The sequence below is a fragment of the Dasypus novemcinctus genome, chromosome 9 (assembly GCF_030445035.2).
Source record: "Dasypus novemcinctus isolate mDasNov1 chromosome 9, mDasNov1.1.hap2, whole genome shotgun sequence".
NCBI classification, from domain to species: Eukaryota; Metazoa; Chordata; class Mammalia; order Cingulata; family Dasypodidae; genus Dasypus; species Dasypus novemcinctus.
Window position 1 is genome coordinate 103625372 of NC_080681.1, and position 22080 is coordinate 103647451.

Here is a 22080-nt window from a genome sequence, read left to right on the forward strand (position 1 = left end):
AAACAAAGGGTGGCTTATCTACATAAAAGAATATTATTCAACCAAAAAAGAAGTGTTGTTTACATGCTACAATAGGGATAAACCTTGCAGACATGAGACTGAATGAAATAAGCCAAACATAAAGGGAAAATCTGATTTCTCTTACATGAAATACTTAGAATAAACAAATTCACACAGACAGAGGGGTGGACGGAAGGGAGGAATGGAGAATTACTGTCAAATGAATAAGAGTTGGTTTGGGATAATGAAAACAGCCTGGAAATAGTGGTAAAAATTACACAATATTGTCAATGTACTTAATGCCAAAGAATTGTCCACTTAAAATGGTTAAGATGATTTTTATGTTATGTATTATTTTATCACAATTTGAAATAAATTATTTAATAAAGTAAAATAAATTTTAAAGGGAAAAAACATGGGATAGAGCTACAAGTTATGAACTCGTTTTATACTGAGCAACATCTCTGTGTTGGGGTAGGCATAAGACAGACCCAAATATTAATACAATCAGTCAGCCATTGATATTTAAAATCAAGGCAGGGTGGCTCGAGGAAGGACTTAGAGATTAACAGGTCCAAGCCTGTTATTTTTCATATGAGGATACTGTAGAAAAGAGACACAAAGTGCTTACCCAAGTTCACAAAGCAATTTGTTCTCTATAAAATAGGGCCACACGGATAGAAAAGACTCAATTTTTAATTACAACAGAATCAAATCACTTCTTTCTGGGCCAACTGAAGGCACTTAACTGGCTTTTGCTCCAGGGTTCTAGAAAGAAGACTAAAAGTCTCATTTTGTGTTAATAGCATTTTTGAAAGGTGTAATTATTTAACAAACTTAAAAGTAGCATCTGTACATTGGAGCCCAAATCACTTTGCTGCCATAAATTAAGACAATCTCACTTTTCAATCCTTAAGCTCCAGTGTCACATTATGGTCTTTAGAGGAAATATCATAACGGATCTTAATTTGGTCTCTCCCAAAAGGAAAAGCTAATGGATATACAGTAACAGTTTAGTTAGGAAAAGGCATTCTTGTCTATTTCTAGCACCAGGTGTTTCCATCACTGTGTCTCCAAGGGTGCAGTCAGAGGTGAAATTAACAGGGTGGCAACTCATGGATGATCATGGATGATCACACAGTTTATCTGGTGTCCCAGGAATAATTAGTAAAATGGCTCAGGGAAAAATATTCGATAATTATCTCATCTGTTCTCAGGACTTGGGTAAAATGAATTTACCATCTTCAGATTAGAGGTTGCATTGGCTTTGAAACTAGTTATCCCCACAATGAAAATGAGGAATTTGAGGAGCAGAGATAATAAGTTACTTGCCAAAGTCATAATGCTAGTAAGTAGCAAGGACAGGTATAGAACAAAAGTTTTCTGATTTCCAGTCCAGTGCTATTTCCACCTTACCAACACCAATTTTCCTATAGCACTTCTTTGAATACAGCAAGAGTGGGCCAAATCCTAACTCTCACTGCTTTGCTCATATTCCCTGCCATGCTTAATGGACTCTAGCACAATGAGGCTTAAAAAATTAAAACAACAACAAAAAACAATGTGAACCAGTCTTCTTTGCAAATCAGATACTCATTAAATGTTTGCTGAATGACTATTCTAAAAATAGTTTCTTCTTTCCAATTTCTAATGAAATTTCTTTCCCTAATTTCAGTCACTTTTAAACTATAATTTTTCAAAAAATGCTCCTGAAATTCTAAGCTAGAACTATAAAGTTCCCTCTGGCAACATTCTCCCAGTCCACCCCTATTCGATAGTAAAATGAAATGTAAAACCTACACTAATCCAAGTCCCATCTCATAAAGGGAAAATCTGTAGGTCAGAAGTTACTTTACAATAAACTTGAGTCAAGTGTGTATATGGCAGAATACTCTTTTTTCCCTTTTATGCAGCACCTACAAGTGAGGGCTTCATGATCAGAGGAATTAATTTCACCTCCAGTGCTACCACTTCCTTTTTCTGAGCCTATTTCAGTACCTTTGAGGATACTCTGGGCCTTCAGGAAAGAGGATCGAGACCCTAAATAGTAGGGCCTATTTTTTAGTGTTGTTATCCTTTTTCTCTTGGCTGTTATATTACAAATCGGGACCAACTTAGAAGGCAGAGCCACAATTACCTATAATCATCAGACAATAACAGTGTCTGTCTCAGAGATCTCATCCTATTTGATGAAACTTTTGTCAACCATAAAGTAAGTATGAATTCCATAAGAATGACAGAATTAAAATACTGCAGGCACTAATAAGACAGTGAAAACAATTTTTTGCTTCACTCTTTATTTAAGAAGAGGGAGATTACAAATAAGAAAACTGAGGCTCAAAGAGATTAAGTGATGGTCCCAAGAACTACACAGTTATTAGTAAGTAAAAGAGCTGAGACCAGAATCCAGGTTCTGTCTAAACAAAAAGTCTCTGCTCCCTAAACAAATAGTGTCTTCTCCCTCAAAGACTGATCATTCATCAAAAATGTATTGAGATAATACTAACCTATAGTGGTAAAAAAACCAACATGGTAGTGGCCTAAAGACAGACACAATAGACCAATGGAACCAAATTTATGGTTCAGAAACAGACCCTATTAGGTATGGTCAAGTGATTTTTTGACTAGCCTGCCAAACTCACACAGCTCGGGCAGAACAATCCATTCAACAAATGGTGCTGAAAGAATTTGACATCCATAGCTGAAAGAAGGAAAGAGGACCCCTATCTCACACCTTATCCACAAACTAACTCAAAATAGATTAAAAAACTAAAAATAAAAGCAAGAACCATAAAACTTCTAGAAGAAATTATTAGAAAATATCTTCAAGACCTGGCGGTAGGTGATGGATTCTTAAAGGAGATAAGAGAAGGACTGAGTGGACTACGATATTTAATGTATATAGAAGTTTTAATTAGCTTTATTGTAAAATTGTAGAAATGTATAGAGTGGATGGTAACACACAGTGAGTAACAGCTAGTTTATAAATGGGGATATGACTGAAAATGGTAGTCTAGTTATATAAATGCCAACTGACAGAATGCTTGAGAATAATCTAGGAACTGGATAGCACAGGAAACCAAGAGGTGGGTGAGAATCGTGGTTGATGGTACGATTGCAAGAGTGTCCTTTGTTAGCTAGAATAAATGTAAACCACTACTTCAGGGTTTTGGGAATGTGGAGAAGCATGGGAAAAATACAGCTGGAGTGACCTATCAACTGTGGTTAGTAGTAATAATATAATACTCTTGCATCAATGCAAAAGATGTACTGTGTTGATACTGAAGCAGTATGTAAAATGTGAGCCAAATGTATACCATGGACATGGCAATAATCAGATATTATTCTATCTGTAGCAAATGACATGCCACACTGTGGTGTGTTGATGGAGGTGTGTTGTTTGGGAATTCTGCACATGTGCATGATTGTTGTATAAGTTTACAACTTCTGTCATAAAAAAATATATTTAAAAAAAAAAAGGGTGGGTTGGGTGAAAAACACACCAAATGCAAGAAAAGAACTATGCTTAGTAGTAAGATTCTGACAGTGTTCTTTCATAGTTTGTAACAAACGTCTCATGACAATGCAAGGTGTTGGTGGATGGTTGATGTATGGGACCCCTGTATGATGTTATGCATGTTTGCTTTGTAAGGTCACAACTTTTACTATACACTTGTTTATGTATGTTCATATACAAATGATACAAAGATAATAACCAATTGATTAGGGGAAAAATACTTTGTTTAGTAGTAATATTTTGACAATGCTCTTTAATCATTAGTTAAAAAGGTTTAAAAACAATGCAAGTTATTGGTGGTAGGGTGAGATGTTATACATGTTTGTTTGATGTTATATATGTTTGTTTTGTGTTGCCGCCTTTCTCCGCCCCTCCTCCCCTTCCAGCCCCTGCCACCCTTCCCACCAGTCCCGCCCATATTACCAACCTACAGTCTGCCCTCTTCCCCAGTAACTGCTTACCTCAGGTCTATCCATCAGCTTCAGCCTGTCCACAGCCGCCCCTTAGCCAACCCTCCCTTCATCACGCCCCTCCCTCTACCCACCCCTATATAACCAAGTGTACTTCCGCAATAAAGCAGACCTGTTCTTGCGCTCAAGCGGTCTCCGTGGTTTTTCCCCAACCGCGCGTCCCCCACGCCTGGAGAACCGGTGCTCCCTCTCGGGGCACCCCCCGCCGGCGGTTCGACTGGAGCAGCCCCCCGACTCCTGGGCCTGAGCGAAGTTGGAAACCCCCGCTCTGCCACAGTTTTGTAAATTCACAACTATTATACATTTATTGTTTATGTACGTTTATGTATGAGTGATATATTTCAATAAATTTTTTAGAAAATGTATTGAAAAAAAAAAATTAAATTAAAAAAAAAATGTGTAGGGAAGGGGACTTGGCCCAATGGATAGGGCGTCCGCCTACCACATGGGAGGTCCGTGGTTCAAACCCCGGGTCTCCTTGACCCGTGTGCAGCTGGCCCATGCACAGTGCTGATGTGCGCAAGGACTGCCGTGCCATGCAGGGGTGTCCCCCGCGTAGGGGAGCCCCATGCGCAAGGAGTGCGCCCCGCAAGAAGAGTCGCCCAGCATGAAAGAAAGTGCAGCCTGCCCAGGAATGGTACCGCACACACGGAGAGCTGATGCAACATGATGACACAACAAAAAGAAACACAGATTCCTGGTGCCACTGATAAGGATAGAAGCGGTCACAGAAGAACACACAGGGAATGGACAAAGAGAGCAGACAACTGGGGGAGCGGGGAAGGGGAGAGAAACAAATAAAAAATGAAAAAAAAAATAAAATGTATATTGAGTAGCTACTATTTTCTACCCACTATGTGGGATGAGATAAACAACAGCAAACAAAACAGACATAGCTCTGCCCTTACAGAGTGTATTGTCATGTGAGGAAGAGGAATACTAAACAAGTAAACAAATAAATATTAAGTGTACCTATTTAGGTAGGATGGAAAAGAGAGCCTCTGAGGAGATGACATTATGGCCGAGACTATAAATTGAAGAAAAGTTGGTTGGAGAGAGTGATAGAAGGAAAAGTATGTGCAAAAGTAATAAGGAGGAAGTGAGCTTAGAATGTCTAGAGCTGTAAGGAATTCAGTGTGGCTGGAGTATGGGCAGAGTAGAATAAACCATCACTGCCAGAGAAGGCAGAAGTCATGTAAGTGTCATGAAAACAAGTCTGGATATACTCAAGTATAATGAAAAACCTCTGGAGAACTGTGAGCAGAGAGCAGTATGGTGCAATCTGTATTTTTTAAAATGTTATTCTGGGTGCCTTAGCATTACCTCCCAAGAGCCTCCTTGTTGCTCAAATATGGCCTCTCTCTTAAGGCAAACTCAGCATATAAATGCACTAACTTCCCCCCAGCGCAGGACATGACTCCTGGGTATGAGCCTCCCTGGTATCAAGGGATTACTACCAAGCACTAACTAGCAATGCAACTGGAAAAAGACCTTGACCAAAACGGGGAAAAGGTAAAGACAAATGATTTTTTATGGCTAACAGACTTTAAAATAAGTCAGGAGGTCATCCCAGAGGTTATGCTTATGCACAACTCACCAGGATCTCACTGACTGCCAAATTAAGACACTACCTCAAATAGTGGGGCTCCTGAGGGTTCTGGAAACACCCTGGCACTATGGTCAGGGCAGATAGCTCAAGAGTTTGATGCCTTGCCAGTGAGCCCTATTTTGTGGTTTGTGCTCCCCAGTGTGACAGAACTGGAGTCATTTGTGATTTCCCTACATATGGTTCTTCGGTCCCTTCTATTTGAACCTATAGTTGGTGCTGGAATTGGCAAATGTATGTTCAAGAGACTTGAATCTTTGGACTGTCCATGTGCCAGCAGGGCCCTGAGCCTTAAAGGAGTTGCAATACCTTCTCTCCAGTTCATTGGACTCACCCAGGACAACTAACAAGGAGGTGATGATAGACAACCACCATACCAAGGAACTGAGAGAGCCTATAACTGCAAGCAAGAAAGTCCCATTCATTGGCTGTATTAGACTGAAGCCCCTCTCAATTAGAGGTGGAATGGGCATCACCATACCAGAATCCTCAGGATTGGGGAACGAATTATGGACTAGAGTAGACTTACTAGTATTGTACTATAGACTTATTGTGATTCTAGCAATAGAAGAAATTATATCATTGATGTGGAGGCAGGGGCCACTGGAGGTTCTGAGGTCAGGGAGAGGGAAAATGTATAATACAGGGGCATTTTCAGGATATGGGAATTGTCCTGAATGACATTATGACAACAGATACAGGCCACTATACATCTTGCAATAACCTACAGAATTGTGTGGGAGAGACTGTAAACTGCAACATAAACTATAATCCATGCTTAGTGGCAATGCTCCAAAATGTGTTCATCAATTGCAATGAATGTACCACACTAACGAAGGATGCTGTTAATGGGGGTAAATGTGGGTGGTAAGGGAAGCAGGGCATATGGCAGTCCCCTATGTTTTTTATATAACATTTATTTAATCTAAATATCTTTTTAAAAAGATTAAAAACTTTAATGATAATAAAATAAAAAATAAAAACAAAAATGTTATTCTGGCTGTCATGTGAAGAACAGATTAGAGAGAGGCTACAAAAGAAGCAGGGATCCCAGTAAGGACACCACTGTATAGGTCAGGCAAAAGATGGAGAGTTTGAACTAATGCAGTATCAAGCAGATAAAGAAATATGCAAATTGGAGATATATTTGGGAAGAAGAAATTATAGAACTTATTGATGGACTTGGGTGGGAGTCAAGGTATGAAGATCAAATCAAGAGAAATAAACACTGATGCCCAGATTTCTAGGTTGGGTTGAATGGATAGTGGTCCCCTTTGTTAAGATGGAAAAGACTAGAAGAGAAGCTAGTTTGGTGAGAAAATCATTAATTCAGTTTAAAACATAATTTTGAGATACAATGAGGGATCCACATGAAGACAGCAAGTATGCAGTTAGAAGTCTGGAGATTAAAGGAAGTACGCGTGGCAGCCACATGCTGCACTTTAGCCCTTCCCATGTAACCTGTGATACTCAAGATAGTCTCAAATGGACAGGAACTCCAAACCTTTGAAACTTAGTTGCTTTTCACCCTCAACCTATACTTAACATAATATTAGGTTTTCAAATACCTCTCCTTGGAAAATAGTATAGAGAGCAGGTAGGTTTTCCATGGTCTCGGGTCTTCCTGAATTCATCCTAAATGTTCTATGGTTCCTCCATCTTTCGTCTGCTAAAGCTAATTCAAGTGTCCTGTCACAAAGAAATAAGACAGACAATGATTAGAGAGAATTTGCATTAAAGAAGAATGAACAGACAGGTCACAGCTGCTCTCTACGGAATAATACCATTAGATATAATACCATGTACTTTTATCCAAATCATGTTCTTAAGAGTCAACTCTAATCACAGGGAGTTTGAGACCTGGATCTCATTTCTTCTCATTTTGTTATGTACAAATTGTCTACTGGGTAATTTTTGTTAGTGTTGCTATTTTTTTTTGCCAGGGAAAGGTTGTGTGTGTGTGTGTGTGTGAATGGATCTCAAAAAAAAAGGAAAAATAATAGTAATAATGACTAACATTTATCAAGCACATCCAGGCACTGTGCTAAGTGTTTGACATGCAATAATATTTTATTTAATCCTCAAAACTCTCAAGATGTAGGTTCTATTATTATTTTATATAGATGAAAAAACCAAAGCTTCCAGATATTAAATTACTAGGCCTATATAAAAAAGCCAGCAATGCATTAAATCTGAAGTGACTTCAAGAAGAAAGGGGGGTGGGGTGGGAATATAGACAGCTTGATTTTTCTGATAAAATAACACACACATGCTCATTTTCAAAGTGCAGAGAATACATTAAGGTATAATGAAAAAAATAAAATCATCCATAATTCAATTTGGTTTATATCTTACTAGACTGTATTTATAAGTAGTTTTTAATGGAATCATTAAATCATTAATTTATAGTCATCTTCTTAACATATTATAACAATTCATACACACAACCTTTTTTAAGCATACATAATAATCCACTGCACCAGCTGAAGCTTAAATAATGATTGACAATGATGAAAATGATAATGCTGACATTTACCACGCAGTTACTATAGTGCGAAGTACTGTCCTATACATGAATTATCTCATTTAAACCTTGCAACAAATCTATTCACTGTTTCACAGGTGAATACACCAAAGCACAGAAAGGTTACATAACTTGTTCAAAGTCACACAACTAATAAAAATAAATGATTGGCTCCAAACATACCATTGCTATACCACCAATACTGAAATTAGTTGTTTTTTTCCTTCTCCCTGGTAAAATCTCCTCCATTAGGACTCTTCTGCAAGTCCTAATTTTACCGAGCCAGAAATCTGCTCGATGAGCTGATAAGTTCCAAAAGTCCTTCATATTCTGTTCTCCATCCCTACCTCCACCTTTATAAATGCAATCTAGTGGCTCTTAACCATGCCCCTTTACTTGTTGCATAAATCACTGCTGGAGATAAGTCTAATGGCAATGTCCTCTAGTTCTCATTTTGATGACCTCCTAGTTACACCTGACACAAACAACGAGTTGGATTCATAACCAAATATTTTCCTATCTCTCATCTCTCAGCCTACACCCTCACTTTCAAATGATAACTTTGTATCCTACTTTTGTAATGTCTTCCCAATTTACAATATCCTTCCATTCATTAACTGGACCACCTCACTTGGAGCAGAAATGAGAGAAAATTCTGTCAGCCTTCCAAACCTTGATTTAGTATTATCCCAAGGCCCAGAAATATCTCTGTCCTTGAGTACCATAAGACAACATTGTATCCTTATCAAAAAGTTGCCCTTTTCTGGTTAAGCCAGCCAGAGTCAGTTTTTTAACTTTACTAACAATACATGGAGGGAAGCGGATGTGGCTCAGATGACTGGGCTCTTGCCTGCCACATGGGAAGTCACTGGTTTGATCCTGGTGCCTCCTAAAGAAGACAGCGAGCTGGTGCAAGAGGCAGGTATGGCAAGCTGACACAACAAGAGACACAAGAAGAAAAAACATAATGAGAGACATACAACAAAGCAGGGAGCAGAGGTTCCTGGTGCCTCCTAAAGAAGACAGTGAGCTGATGTGACGGACAGGCACAGCGAACTGATGTAACAAGAGACGTTACATAATGAGAAAAACATAATGAGACACACAAAAAAGCAGGAAGCAGAGATGGCTCAAGCAATTAGGCACCTCCCTCCCACATTAGAAGTCTGGGGTTTGGCTCCCAATGCCTCCTAAAGAAATAAGGAAGATGAGCAGACACAGCAAGTGAAAAACAACAAGGGGGTGGGGAGAAATTAATAAAATAAATCTTAGAGAGAGAAAAAAAGCACATGGATAGAAAGGAGGAAGCTTTGCCAGTTCTTTAGAAATGGATAGTAAACAGATGAAGTTCTAAGTCTGCTCCCTCCATCTATACTTTGGATACCATCCCCTCCCACCTTCTCAGAAATCTTACACTGATGACCCAATTTCTTTCTTTATATTCAACTCTGTCCTATCAGTTGGATTTTTTTTTTTAATATTTATTTATTTATTTCTCTTCCCCCCCCCCCCCCCCCGCCACCCCGGTTATCTGTTCTCTGTGTCTACTTGCTGCGTCTTCTTTGTCCACTTCTATTGTTGTCAGCGGCTCGGAAATCTGTGTTTCTTTTTGTTGTGTCAGTTCTCCGTGTGTGCGGCACCATTCCCGGGCAGGCTGCACTTTCTTTCGCGCTGGGCAACTCTCCATGCGGGGCGCACTCCCTGTGCGTCTGGCTCCCCTACGGGGGGGGGGGGGGCACCCCTGCATGGCAGTGCACTCCTTGCGTTGCATCAGCACTGCGCGTGGGCCAGCTCCACACAGGTCAAGGAGGTCCGGGGTTTGAACCGCGGACCTCCCATGTGGTAGACGGACGCCCTAACCACTGGGCCATGTCCGCCACCCCAGTTGGATTCTTAGTGACTCCTCATCACGTTTAACTACCACATCTTCTCCAAAAAAATATTGTCTAGATTTACTGCCTCCACTGCCTTGCCAGCATTCTTGTCTCCTATCTGGCTTTTGGACCCACTGCAAAACAATTCTTGATAAGGTTGCCATGAGTGCCATAATAAAGCCAACAGAAATTTTTGATCCTCATGTTATTTAAATTCCTGACACAGATCATTCCTTCACTTCTGAAAGAATGTTCCTCATGTTCTCCTTTCTAACTATTCTCATTTCTCCTGTAGGCTTATCCTTCTGTTCTTGGCCTTCAAATATTGGAACTACCAAGGTCCTGACCTTGGTGATCTTACCCACACCTATGGCATAATAATCACCTATATTATTAACAAATCTATTATTTCTTATTTCCAAAAACTCAAGTATGTCATCTGAGCTCCAAAGCTATATCCCAAACTACCTCCTGAATGTCATCAAGGACTCCCTCCACTAAAAACAAACACAAAAACGCCAGTCTCTAGTCGTTTTCTAGGGACCCTGTCTCACTAAGTGGTACTATTTCTTCACTCCCTGAATCCAACCCATTACCAGTCTTAACCATTTTACCTTCTATATATCCCTAGAATCTGTCCAATTCTCTGCAGCTCTACCAAAATATGCCAGTCCTCATTGCCTCATTTCCAACATCTCTCACCGGGACCACTGCAGATCCTAAGCTGTCTATCTGAATCCACCAGGGCTCCCTCCCAATCTGTTTACACCACTGAGACAAAGGGATCAAGACACCTCCCCATCCCCACATCCTCCCCCACCCCCGAAAACTCTCAGTGATTGCCCATCAATTTTATAGTAAAAGCTACAAAGTCCTGCAAGGTCTACCTTCTAACTGCCTCCAGCTTCATCTTGTATCACACTCCCTTCATTATCTTTGTAGCATCCGATGGCCTCTGTGCCTTTTGTCAGTCGCCTGTCCTGTAGGGAATGCTCTGCCTTCCTCTCTTCACCTAATTAATCAGAATTCGGCTCAGGCATCTTTTCCTCAGAGAAGGCTTCCTGCTTATTTCAGGCACTCAGAGCATCCTATATGTCTCCTGGGTAGCACTTATTTTACATTCATTAAAGAGATCATTGTTTAATATCTGTTTTCCCCACCAGACACAGTCTCCCTGAGGTCAGGGACCATGTCTGGCTCACACTGTATCCCTCCATGCACGATAAATATTGGTTGGATGCTTGAGAAGGCCTAGTTCACAGACAGGAGTCTCTAATTTTTCAATATGACTGCACTCTCGAGAAGCAGGAGGCGGACATTTCCTTCATCTCTGTCTTTCCTAGGGGCTTAGAGGAGATTCTAATGAAAGGCTGCACATGCAGTGGCAGAAACAAATCTCGCCTCCTCAGCAAGGGGGGCACTGGTGGAGGCTAGGAGATAGGTCTTTTCTCCCTGGGACCGCCCCGCACAGAGCCGGACACCGAGAGGTGACGTCGTGGTCGAAGTCAGTTGCCGAGATACGCCCCTCCCCAGCCGAAGGGTCTGGGTCCTGCCACCAGACAGCCCCAAGCTCTGCTCCTGCCTGGAAAGGGTCCAGGCTGCTACTTATCAGTGCTGGGAACTCGGGGCCTGTATCAAGAGCTTCAGCTGGAAGGACCACTCTCAGATCCCTCAACAGAGGCGCCGCCTCCAGATTCGGACAGCCACCACACCGCCCCCCACCCCCCTTCCCCGCTTTCCTTATACTCACTCAGTGTTTGCTCCCAGTCTGCCAGCCACCGCATCGCGCGAAACGCCAAACCCAGTCAGCGCGTTTCCACCCACAAGACACAGCGCGCCGAGGCGGGACTCCAGATTCATCCGCCAATCCTGAAGTCGGCCATTCGTGACGCCAGGAATGGCTGCCCAATAAGAAGAGACTATCTCGAGTGCGCCGCAGCAAGGGGCATTGGAAGCCGATTGGTTTCTCCAAGCCGGAAGTTTCGGGGAGGAACTAAGTCGGAGCCAATCGCGCTGTGCCTAAGGGTGTCGGCGAGGTCTGTGGCGGCGCTGAGGGGAGCATCTGCCGCCATGATAGAACAGCAGAAACGCAAGGGCCCTGAGTTGCCCCTGGTCGCAGTCAAGCGGCCCCGGCATGAGTTGCTGTTGGGAGCGGCGGGGTCCGGCCCCGGAGCGGGGCAGCAGCCGGCGACGCCGGGAGCTTTGCTGCAAGCGGTAAGCGAGGAGCAGGTGGCCTTCCGCCCTCAGCTGGTTTAGCTCTCTCCTCAGAGCCGTACACAGGATGATCCCGCACTGCGGGAGAGGAACGAGAATTTCCACTTGGAGTTAAAGCGGGTGAACTCTGTAAAAGCGCCCCGTACCCTGCAGATGCACAATATGCGTTTCCCGGTTTGATGCCGGTTTTCAGCGTGTGGACCTCTCTGTGAGGTGGCATTAGAATTGGAGCGAAACGCCTTGGGCTCGTAATTGGCCCCGGGTCCGCGGTTTACGCATCCGAAGCCTTCCAGGGGATCCGGCATAGCCTAAACATTTCAATAAAAGTTTGAGGAATGAGTGAATGAGTGAGTGAAGGGAGGATGGAACGAAATGAGCGCTTTTGACTCTCTTTGGGACTTTGGGCAAGTTGCATCTCTTCTTTCAGCGTCTCTTTGTTTCTCTGCACAAGTATTATTAACTGAGTGATAGGATTCGTGGAGCCCTTGAGCTAAGCGATTTGTGTATGTGATCTCCTATAATCTTGGTAACAGCCTGAGAGAAATTTTTATCTCATTTTGCAGATGGAACAACAAACTCTTTTCTAGTATAGTGATAGAAATAGATTTTGAAGGCAGGCAAGTCTGATTCCGGAATCCATTGCTCTTAACTGCTTTTGTAACAGAGAGGTGTGATCACACCTTTCCTACTGTGCTGCTGTTGTGAGAATCACACGATAATATATATGAGCTCCCCCCCCCCTTTTTTTTCCCTCAAATCCTCAACCAATCCAACAGCAAATCCTGGTACCACTCAAAATATATTCAGTATCGCTACAACTTCTACCATCTCTATTGCAGCCTCTTGGTCTAAGCCATTATTGTCTCATCTGGGGTTATTGCAGTATGGTCCTAACTAATCTTCCTGTTTCTGTTCCTGCTGTCTACAGTCTGTTCTCAATCCAGAGATCTACAATATTGTCTTTTGCAATCCTCAGTCTAGTCTCAATCCTGGTAAAACATGAATCAGATCATGTTGCCCTTCTGTCAAAAACTTAATGGTGGGTGGGAAGCGGATGTGGCTCAACTGATAGAACGTCCACCTACCACATGGAAGGTCCAGGGTTCAAACTCAGGGCCTCCTGGCCCACGCACAGTGCTGATGCATGCAAGGAGTGCCCTGCCATGCAGGGGTATCTCCTGTTTAGCAGAGCTCCATGCGCAAGGTGTACGCCCTGCAAGGAGAGCTGCCCAGCGCAAAAAAAATGCGACCTGCCCAGGAATGGCGCCGCACACACAGAGAGCTGATACAGCAAGATAACACAACAGAAAGACTCAGATTCCAGGTGCTGCTGATAAGAATACAAGTGGGCACAGGAGAACACACAGCGAATGGACACAGAGAGCAGACAACTGGGGGGGGGTGTGGCAGGGAAGGGGGCAGAAATAAAAACTATATCTTAACAAAAAAACTTAATGGTGGCTTTCCACTTCACTCAGAGTAAAATCCAAAACCCTTACAATCTTTTGCCCTCTTCCCCTTTACCTTTCTGATCTCCCTATCTTCATGAAGGTCACTCTGTTTTAGCCACACTAGCCTTCTTGCTCCTGCATCAAGGCCTTTGCATTTCTTGCTCCCTTTGAAGAAATGCTGTTCTTTCAAATGTTTACATGGTTTACACCCTTAGCTTCTTCAAATCTGTGTGAATGCTTTCCTGACCACCCTATTTTAAATTGCAATACCCCTACACTCTGTCCTACATTCCTGCTTTGCTTTTCCCCATTGTACATACTATCATATATATATGTTTTTTAAAAAAGGTTTATTTATTTTCCTCCCTTCTCCTGCCCTGCTGTGTTTTTTTTAAGAGTTTTTTTTTTTTTTTAAGATTTATTTATTTAATTATTTCCCACTCCTCCCCCGGTCGTCTGTTCTCTGTGTCTATTTGCTGCGTCTAGTTTCTTTGTCCCCTTCTGTTGTCGTCAGCGGCACAGGAAGTGTGGGCGGTGCCATTCCTGGGCAGGCTGCACTTTCTTTCACGCTGGGCAGCTCTCCTTATGGGGTGCACTCCTTGCGCGTGGGGCTCCCCTACACAGGGGACACCGCTGCATGGCGCGGCACTCCTTGCATGCATCAGTACTGCACGTGGGCCAGCTCCACACGGGTCAAGGAGGCCCGGAGTTTGAACCGCAGACCTCCCATGTGGTAGACGGACGCCCTAACCACTGGGCCAAGTCCGTTTTCCTGCCCTGCTGTTTTTGCTGTCTATGTTGTCTTTTCTCATTTTCTCTCCTCTAGGATTCACCAGTATTCAATCTTGGAGACCTCTCATAGGGAGAGAGGTTCCTGGTCAATTGCACCACCTCAGTTTCTGGTTTCTGCTGTGCTTCACCTTGACTCTCCCCTTGTCTCTCCTTTTTTTTTTTGTTTCAAATAATCAGCTCTTTTTAAAAAAATTTCTTTGTCTTTTTTTTTTAATGTTACATTAAAAAAATATGAGATCCCCATATACCCCCCACCCTCCTCCCCTTGTCTTTCTTTTGATGTGTCATCATCTTGCTGTGTGACTCACTTACACGGGGCACTGGCTTATCATGCCAGCACCTGCGCAGGCACACTTTAATGAATAAGCTAGAAACCACTGAAGAGATTTGGGGACTATTGATAGTGTACCTGTACTTCCTATTTGACAAATAAGAGCATCACCCCAGGTTTAGAAAGTGAATTGCAAACCCAGGCTTGGTGTCCAAGGCTATAATCAAACCTACTTTCCCTAGTAATCCCTGCCTTGCAGAGTTGTTGGGAAGCTCAATTCAGTCATTTATTTATTAAATGTGCCTGACACTGGGAAAACAGTGTTGAATGACACATGCAAGATCCCAGCACTCATGGAGCTTCTGTCCTACTATGGGAAAAGGATGAGATATGTAAACAAATACATGAACAAGGTAATATCAGATAGAGATAAGAACTGTGAAAGAATACAGTAAGGTGAGTGAAATACTAAAGGAAGAGTGGGTACTACTTGTCAAGGAAGAGTTTTCTGAGAAGGAAACATTTGAAAGGAGCCAAACTGGGAAGATCTAGGACAGGAAGATTCCAATCGGGGGAACTACAAATGCAAATATCCTGCAGCAGAAATAAGTTTAATATGTTTGAGCAATAAAATGTTGGCTGTAGGACAGGAGCAGAGTGAGGAAGAAAGAGAATTAGTATATCAGGCAGTCATTAGAATGCTTAGCAGGAGAGTATCAAATTGAGCAATGAAAAGTCTGAGCCAAGTATAAACAGCCCCCCACCCCCCAAAAAATTGAGGTATGAGTGATGTTAGAAAAGCTGAAATCTACTCCATCATTGTTTTCCTTTCCCTTCCCCATTTTTTAACCTCATTTGCCTGTATACAGTTAGTACTCTGTATTTCTCTCTTTTGTGTAGGGGCCTCCAAGGTGTTCTTCCCTTCAAGCCCCAATCATGCTGCTCTCAGGACATGAAGGGGAAGTGTATTGTTGCAAGTTTCACCCCAATGGATCCACCTTAGCGTCTGCAGGATTTGACCGACTGATATGTAAGACATAGCTTTTAAATCTGATGTAATTGCTCTCAGCCAAATAGTGATTATTTTTTAAAACCCTGAATACCACAGAAACTGTCAGTCTAAGTTGGTAATTTCTAAAGATGAGGAAATATAACAAACTACATGGCTAACATACTAAAATAGGGGCATGAAAATGATGAATGATCTTGGATGTAGAACTTAGGGTCCGTGTGGTAAATACAGAAGGGATTATATTACTAGTTAGAAATTAAGTTGTTCTAGTGTGACAATATCTTCCTTGTGAAGGCAAATCTTGAACTGGTTTAACAAAATGAGATCCCCAGCTTTTTGTAGTGAGAAGAGAGAAAACTTCTTTTCCCAAAGGTGTGAGGCCCTCCTGTGAATCCCACACAGAATTCTAGCAAATGGGAAGGAAGGAGGGGATTCTAGAGGAGCAACTACCTTAGATATTATTAGGATCTTCAGCAAGATTCTTCACTACTAGTCAGGAATGCCCTTTTTTTAAAAAAAAAAAAAATAGAAGTAAGTCACTTTGGGAAGGAGCACAAGAAAAGCAATATAGAAGATAACAGAAGCATTTATTTTTTCTGGCATCATTTGCCCCATTGTGAGATAAAATGAGTCCCTTGGGTCTTTTTAATAACTCTGTCCATTACGGTGGGTGATAGCTGGCTTCACGGCCCATTTTGATTTAGATGTTCTAGTTCTATGATCATTAAACTTTTTTGAGGCCAAGCAACTGGAAGGCATGGGGATCTATGCACAATTATTGATTTGTTTGATTTCATTGAAAAAAAAACCTATAACAGTTTTATCAGCAAAACAAATTACTATTATGTATGTGTACCTTATTATATATATGGGTACTCCTTAATGACCCTCATGGAATATCTAGGAAGCCACAACTGACTTGGTCACAGAGCAATAAATGTATACATTTACTCATCCCACATGTATTAAATACTTACGGGGAGCGGACTTGGCCCAGTGGATAGGGCGTCTGCCTACCACATGGGAGGTCCATGGTTTAAACCCCGGGCCTCCTTGACCTGTGTGGAGCCAGCCCATGTGCAGCGCTGATGTGCACAAGGTGTGCCGTGCCACACGGGTGTCCCCCGTGTAGGGGAGCCCCACGCGCAAGTGGTGTGCCCCGTAAGGAATGCTGCCCAGCGTCAAAGAAAGTGCAGCCTGCCCAGGAATGACGCCACACACACGGAGAGCTGACACAACAAGATGACACAACAAAAAGAGACACAGATTCCTCGTGCGGCTGATAAGGATAGAAGCAGTTACAGATGAACACAGAGAGCAGACAACTGGGGTGGGGGGGAAGGGGAGAGAAATTTTATTAAAAAATCTTTAAAAAAAATACTTATTATATGTCAGGCATGGTGCTGTGTAATGAGGTAGACACAGTTCCTGTTCTCAGGGAGCTTGGTCTAATGTGGATAGAAGTTTCATGAGTATCATTAAGGAGGATCCATATCCATAGTAAGTGTCATCATTTTTCAGTCTACTTTTTCTCATAGCAGTGGGTGAGAGCTTAAAAAAAAAAATTCCAGGGTAAAAAGTAAGATTTTAAAACTATATCCATTAATTAATTTTTTACCTTGTGAATTGTGAAAATATTGCCTTTATTTTTAGTTTCAGGAACATTGGTCCAATGTTCCCTGGTACATTGGTAGAACCAGTAGTGTTCCAAGGGAGTATGATTTGAGAACTTCTATTTTGGTAAATTCATTAGTAATCTTTCCATGACAGTTAGTGAGTTTTCTTTTGCCTAATAATGCTTACAAAACCCCTGTCTCCCTAACAGTGTTGTGGAATGTCTATGGTGACTGTGATAACTATGCCACACTGAAGGGACACAGTGGAGCAGTGATGGAACTTCATTATAACACAGATGGCAGGTGAGTATTTACATAATAGAATGGCAGCTGCTTCTCATACTAATACTTTGCATCCTTTTATCTTTAAGATTTTTTTTTTTATTTCATTCCCCTTCCCCACCCCACCCCCAGTTGTCTGCTCTCTGAGCCCATTTGCTGTGTGTTCTTCTGTGTCCACTTATATCCTTGTCAGAGGCACCAGGAATCTGTGTCTCTCTTTGTTGCATCCTCTTATTGTGTCAGCTCTCCTTGTGTGCAGCACCACTCCTGGGCAGACTGCACTTTTTTCACGCTGGGCGGCTCTCTTTACGAGGTACACTCCTTGCTCGTGGGACTCCCCTAGGCAGGGGACACCGCTGCATGGCATGGCACTCCTTGTACACATCAGCACTGCGCATAGGCCACCTCATCACATGGGTCAGGAGGCCCTGAGTTCGAACCCTGGACCTCCCATGTGGTAAACGGACGCTCTGTCCATTGAGCCAAATTCACTTCCCTTTTTTATCTTTTACCCTTGAGTTCTCACCTGGATTTTGGGTAATTACCTTATTATCCTGGTCACTGTCACCCCATATAAGGTGTTTATTGTTACATGTATACAATTATAACTATATTGTCTCTCATCTAATGTATCAACACCTAGACAAACCTGATTTCTTTTAAAAACATAAAGCAAAGTGTAGTTTTCATATGTAGAAATTCTTTCCAATGTAAAAATAATAAGAGTATTTTGAAAACCTCCCAAAAATCAGAAAGATTAAAAAAACCTGTATTCCTACCACTCCAAACATAGGCACTGTTATGATACATTTCTCTCAAGCCATTCTTCTACTCAAAACAGTTTGATTTTTAAATATTTGTTAGCACTACGTATACAATCTTATCTGCTGTTTTTCTCTTTAATCCTATTCACCTAACATCTCTATTTACCACAAACATTATTTTAATGACTGTGTAATTATAGAATACCTATAGATAATGTAAAAATTTATACACAGTTAATCCTATCATAAGGTATTTTGATAAATACTCAATTATTTACATCTCTGACCTCGAGAATATTAGTGTGCCCTGGATCAACTGGTATATAACTTTGCATGCATGTTTACTGTTAAAAAGAAAGCAGGGGGGAAGAGGATGTGGCGCAAGTGATAAGGCCTCCACCTATCATATGGCAGGACCCAGGTTCGATTCCTGGGACCTCCTGGTTAAAAAGAAGAGAAAGGGTGCCTGCACGGTGAGCCAAGTACCCACGTGAGTGCCCACGTGGTGAGCCAGTGCCCATGCAAGTGAGTCACGCAGCAAGATGATGACACAACAAAAGAGAGACGAAGGGGAGGATTAAGGTGAAGTGCAGCAGAAACCAGGAACTGAGGTGACACAATCGACAGGGAACCTCTCTACACATCATAGGTGCCCAGGATCAAATCCCTCAGAATCCTAGAGGAGAAAGATGAAAAGAGAAGACAAAAAAAGAGAGAGAAATAGATACAGAAGATCACACCGCAAATGGACACAGGCAGCAAAAAACAGCGTGGCAGGAGAGGGTGAGAAGTAAAAATAAATAAAATGAGTTGGGAAGTATTCCTTCCTCTAAAAAAAAGGAAGAAAGCAGGGGAGCAGATGTAGCTCAAGTGGTTGAACACCTGCTTCCTATGTACGAGGTCCCAGGTTCAATCCCCATTATCTCCTAAAAACAAACAAATGGAAAAAACAATTCTTGTGGGGAGCAGATGTAGCTCAGTGGTTGAGTGCCTGCATCCAATGTGTGAGGTCCTGGGTTCAATCCCTGGTACCTCTTAAAGAGAAAAGAAAAGGTGTTATTAGAAATAGTCTTAAGAAGTAGAATGAAAGCTTTGGATTTTAGAGAAAAGGTGGGAGTTACACAGAAATGAGGCCACAGTCTATCTTAACTTTAACATTCAGGAGTAGTTATACATTTCCAGATGGAGTGTGCCTTATTTATAAAATATTATCACAGGAAGAATAATGATTGAGAAAACTGCAAAACGAGATATATACTAAATCATAGGAACTGAGAGAAGGGAAATTTTTCAACCTTTATCGGGGGGAAGGTCTGTCCTATGAAGTAGATAACTGGGTCTAAAGCATGAGTAGGATTTTGGTAGGATTTTAGATATTCTAAGCAGAGATAGCATCATGTATGGAACTGTCAGAGCACAGTGTCAGAAAAATTGAAGAAATTTGGTACATTTTGTCCAGTTGGAAAGATAGATTACTGCTGTTTTTCTTCACTTTTTTTGTTTTTTCTTTCTCTTCTAGTATGCTGTTCTCAGCATCCACAGATAAAACTGTAGCTGTGTGGGATAGTGAAACAGGCGAGAGGGTTAAAAGACTGAAAGGACATACTTCTTTTGTGAATTCCTGTTATCCAGCCAGGAGAGGCCCCCAACTTGTCTGCACTGGCAGTGATGATGGTACTGTTAAGGTGGGTGTTGCTTTCTGTCTATGTGTTGTAGTTTCTGAGGTGACATAATGTGAGTTTTTTCTAGCCTTCCTACCTATACTATATCCTTTTCGCCACAACTTTGTCTTAGCAGTCTTTTCCCAAAAAGACACTTGAACTTTTCCCTTTTTAAAAATACATTTAAAACCATAGGCAGTTCTAAATACCCTACAGAATAATAAATGAACCACAGAATAAATTGTTATTTGGAATAAAATGGAATATCTGGATTGGATTCTTGGCTTAGTTGCTTACTTAATTGTGTGACCTTGATGGGTTCACCTTTCTGAGCCACAATTTCTTAATCTTTAAACAGTGACAGTAATATATATATCTTGTAAGGTCATCGTGAGATTATATAGAAATGTAGAAAGCTCAGTAAATGAGTTAGCACAGGATGGTAACTTAAGGGTCTTTAGTCTCCAGTGGTTTTCAACCTGTCTTTAAAGCAGAATCACCTGAAGAACCTGTTAAAAGTACCCAAAGATTCTGGTTCAGTAGGTCTAGAATAAAAATCAGAATTTTCAGTGTGTTCCTCAAGTGATTATGATGTAGCATGTCCAACATTTGAAAACCGCTAATCTCATCCAGCAAAATCATTTTACAAATGAGACCTTGAAATATTAATTTATCTCAAGGGCATACCAGGACACACTACCCCATAGTGCTAACCATTTTATTCTTTCTACAGCACTAATTTTGGACTTGGGTGGTATTTTAGTGACTGACCAGGGAGAGCAATAACCCATACTAAACTTGTGAATGTTGTTTGTTTTGTTTTGTTTTTTCAATGAATGTCCTGTTTTTCATAATTAAAGATGGTAAAACTAACATACTGCGTTGTCTCCTTTGAGAGGCTTTTCTACTAAATGGTTTTTATGCCTAAACAGTTGGGACCCTGTCATGCTTGACTGGGAAGAGAATGTGTGGCTTAGGAATGGTTCCAAAACTCTTAAACTAGGTGTACTGTAGCTGGACAGTCTTACTAATAGATTTGCTAATTGGCATTTCAATAGGCAGAGTTGAAAATTCCCTAATGAACTTTGTTTATGAAACATTTATTGAGAGCCTGCTATGTAAACATCTAAGAACTTATTCTTTTTTCTTTTTTAAGATTTATTTTATTTATTTCTCTCCCCTTCCTCCCCTCCACCCCAGTTGTCTGTTCTTTGTGTCAATTTTGCTGCATGTTCTTCTTTGCTTCTGTTGTTGTCAGTGGCATGGGAATCTGTGTTTCTTTTTGTTGCGTCATCTTGTGTCAGTTCTCCATGTGTGCAGCGCCATTCCTGGGCAGGCTACACTTTCTTTCATGCTGGGCAGCTCTCATTACAGGGTGCACTCCTTTGCGCAGGGGGCTCCCCTACGCGGGGGGCACCCCTGCATGGCATGGCACTCCTTGCGCACATCAGTACTGCACATGGGCCAGCTCCACATGGGTCAAGGAGGCCCGGGGTTTGAACCGCGGACCTCCCATGTGGTAGGTGGACGCCCTATCCATTGGGCCAAGTCCGCTTCCCGAGAATTTATTCTTTATTTTTGCCTTTACCTTCTTTACCTTTTCTCTCCCTGTATTTCATTTTCTTTTCTCTTCTTTGTCTTCATGTCTTTTTGTCTCTCCTTAGCTTTTTCTTATCCTACCACCATCCATTGTATGTATAAGTCTGTCCTTTCTATCCTTTCCTTTCAGTTTCCTGCTTCTCTCCTTCCTTAATTAAACGTGATATAAAATATTTATTTTAACTTTATTATTAAAGGTAATATTTTTTTAATGAGCAGTATGTCACATCACTTAAAAGTGACTGTTTTTAACCATTTTGAATTTTGCTATATTATTGATTAATGTTTCAATGAACAGCCTTTTTTACAAATATCTTTTAGTTACTTGTCAGGTTGAAATGCTTTGTTTTCTCTGGTTTAAGAGTACAGGAATTGAATAACTTCTCTTTATTGTGGTGGCTGGGACATGTTGCTTTTTACTTGTCAG

At 41.6% G+C, this 22080-nt stretch overlaps 2 protein-coding genes across 4 annotated transcripts in view; one reads left to right on the plus strand and one right to left on the minus strand.

Moving 5' to 3' along the window:
- The window catches only part of ZCCHC17 (zinc finger CCHC-type containing 17), a 52596-nt gene extending 40764 nt beyond the window's left edge, over positions 1–11832 (minus strand). For 2 of the 3 annotated variants that reach the window (XM_012528001.4, XM_004465732.5), the window contains exons 1-2: positions 11742–11832; positions 7162–7282 (exon numbers count right to left, since the gene is read on the minus strand). In XM_012528001.4, coding sequence (XP_012383455.1) covers positions 7162–7227 — 66 coding nt within the window. In that variant the 5' untranslated portion in view covers positions 7228–7282; positions 11742–11832. The remainder of the gene's footprint in view (positions 1–7161; positions 7283–11741) is intronic. The other variant, XM_071217580.1, reaches the window with a different exon arrangement.
- A 177-nt stretch (positions 11833–12009) lies between these two features.
- SNRNP40 (small nuclear ribonucleoprotein U5 subunit 40) overlaps positions 12010–22080 on the plus strand; it is a 38139-nt gene continuing 28068 nt past the window's right edge. The window contains exons 1-4 of the mRNA XM_004465730.3: positions 12010–12205; positions 15620–15749; positions 17557–17650; positions 19913–20078. Coding sequence (XP_004465787.1) covers positions 12062–12205; positions 15620–15749; positions 17557–17650; positions 19913–20078 — 534 coding nt within the window. The 5' untranslated portion in view covers positions 12010–12061. The remainder of the gene's footprint in view (positions 12206–15619; positions 15750–17556; positions 17651–19912; positions 20079–22080) is intronic.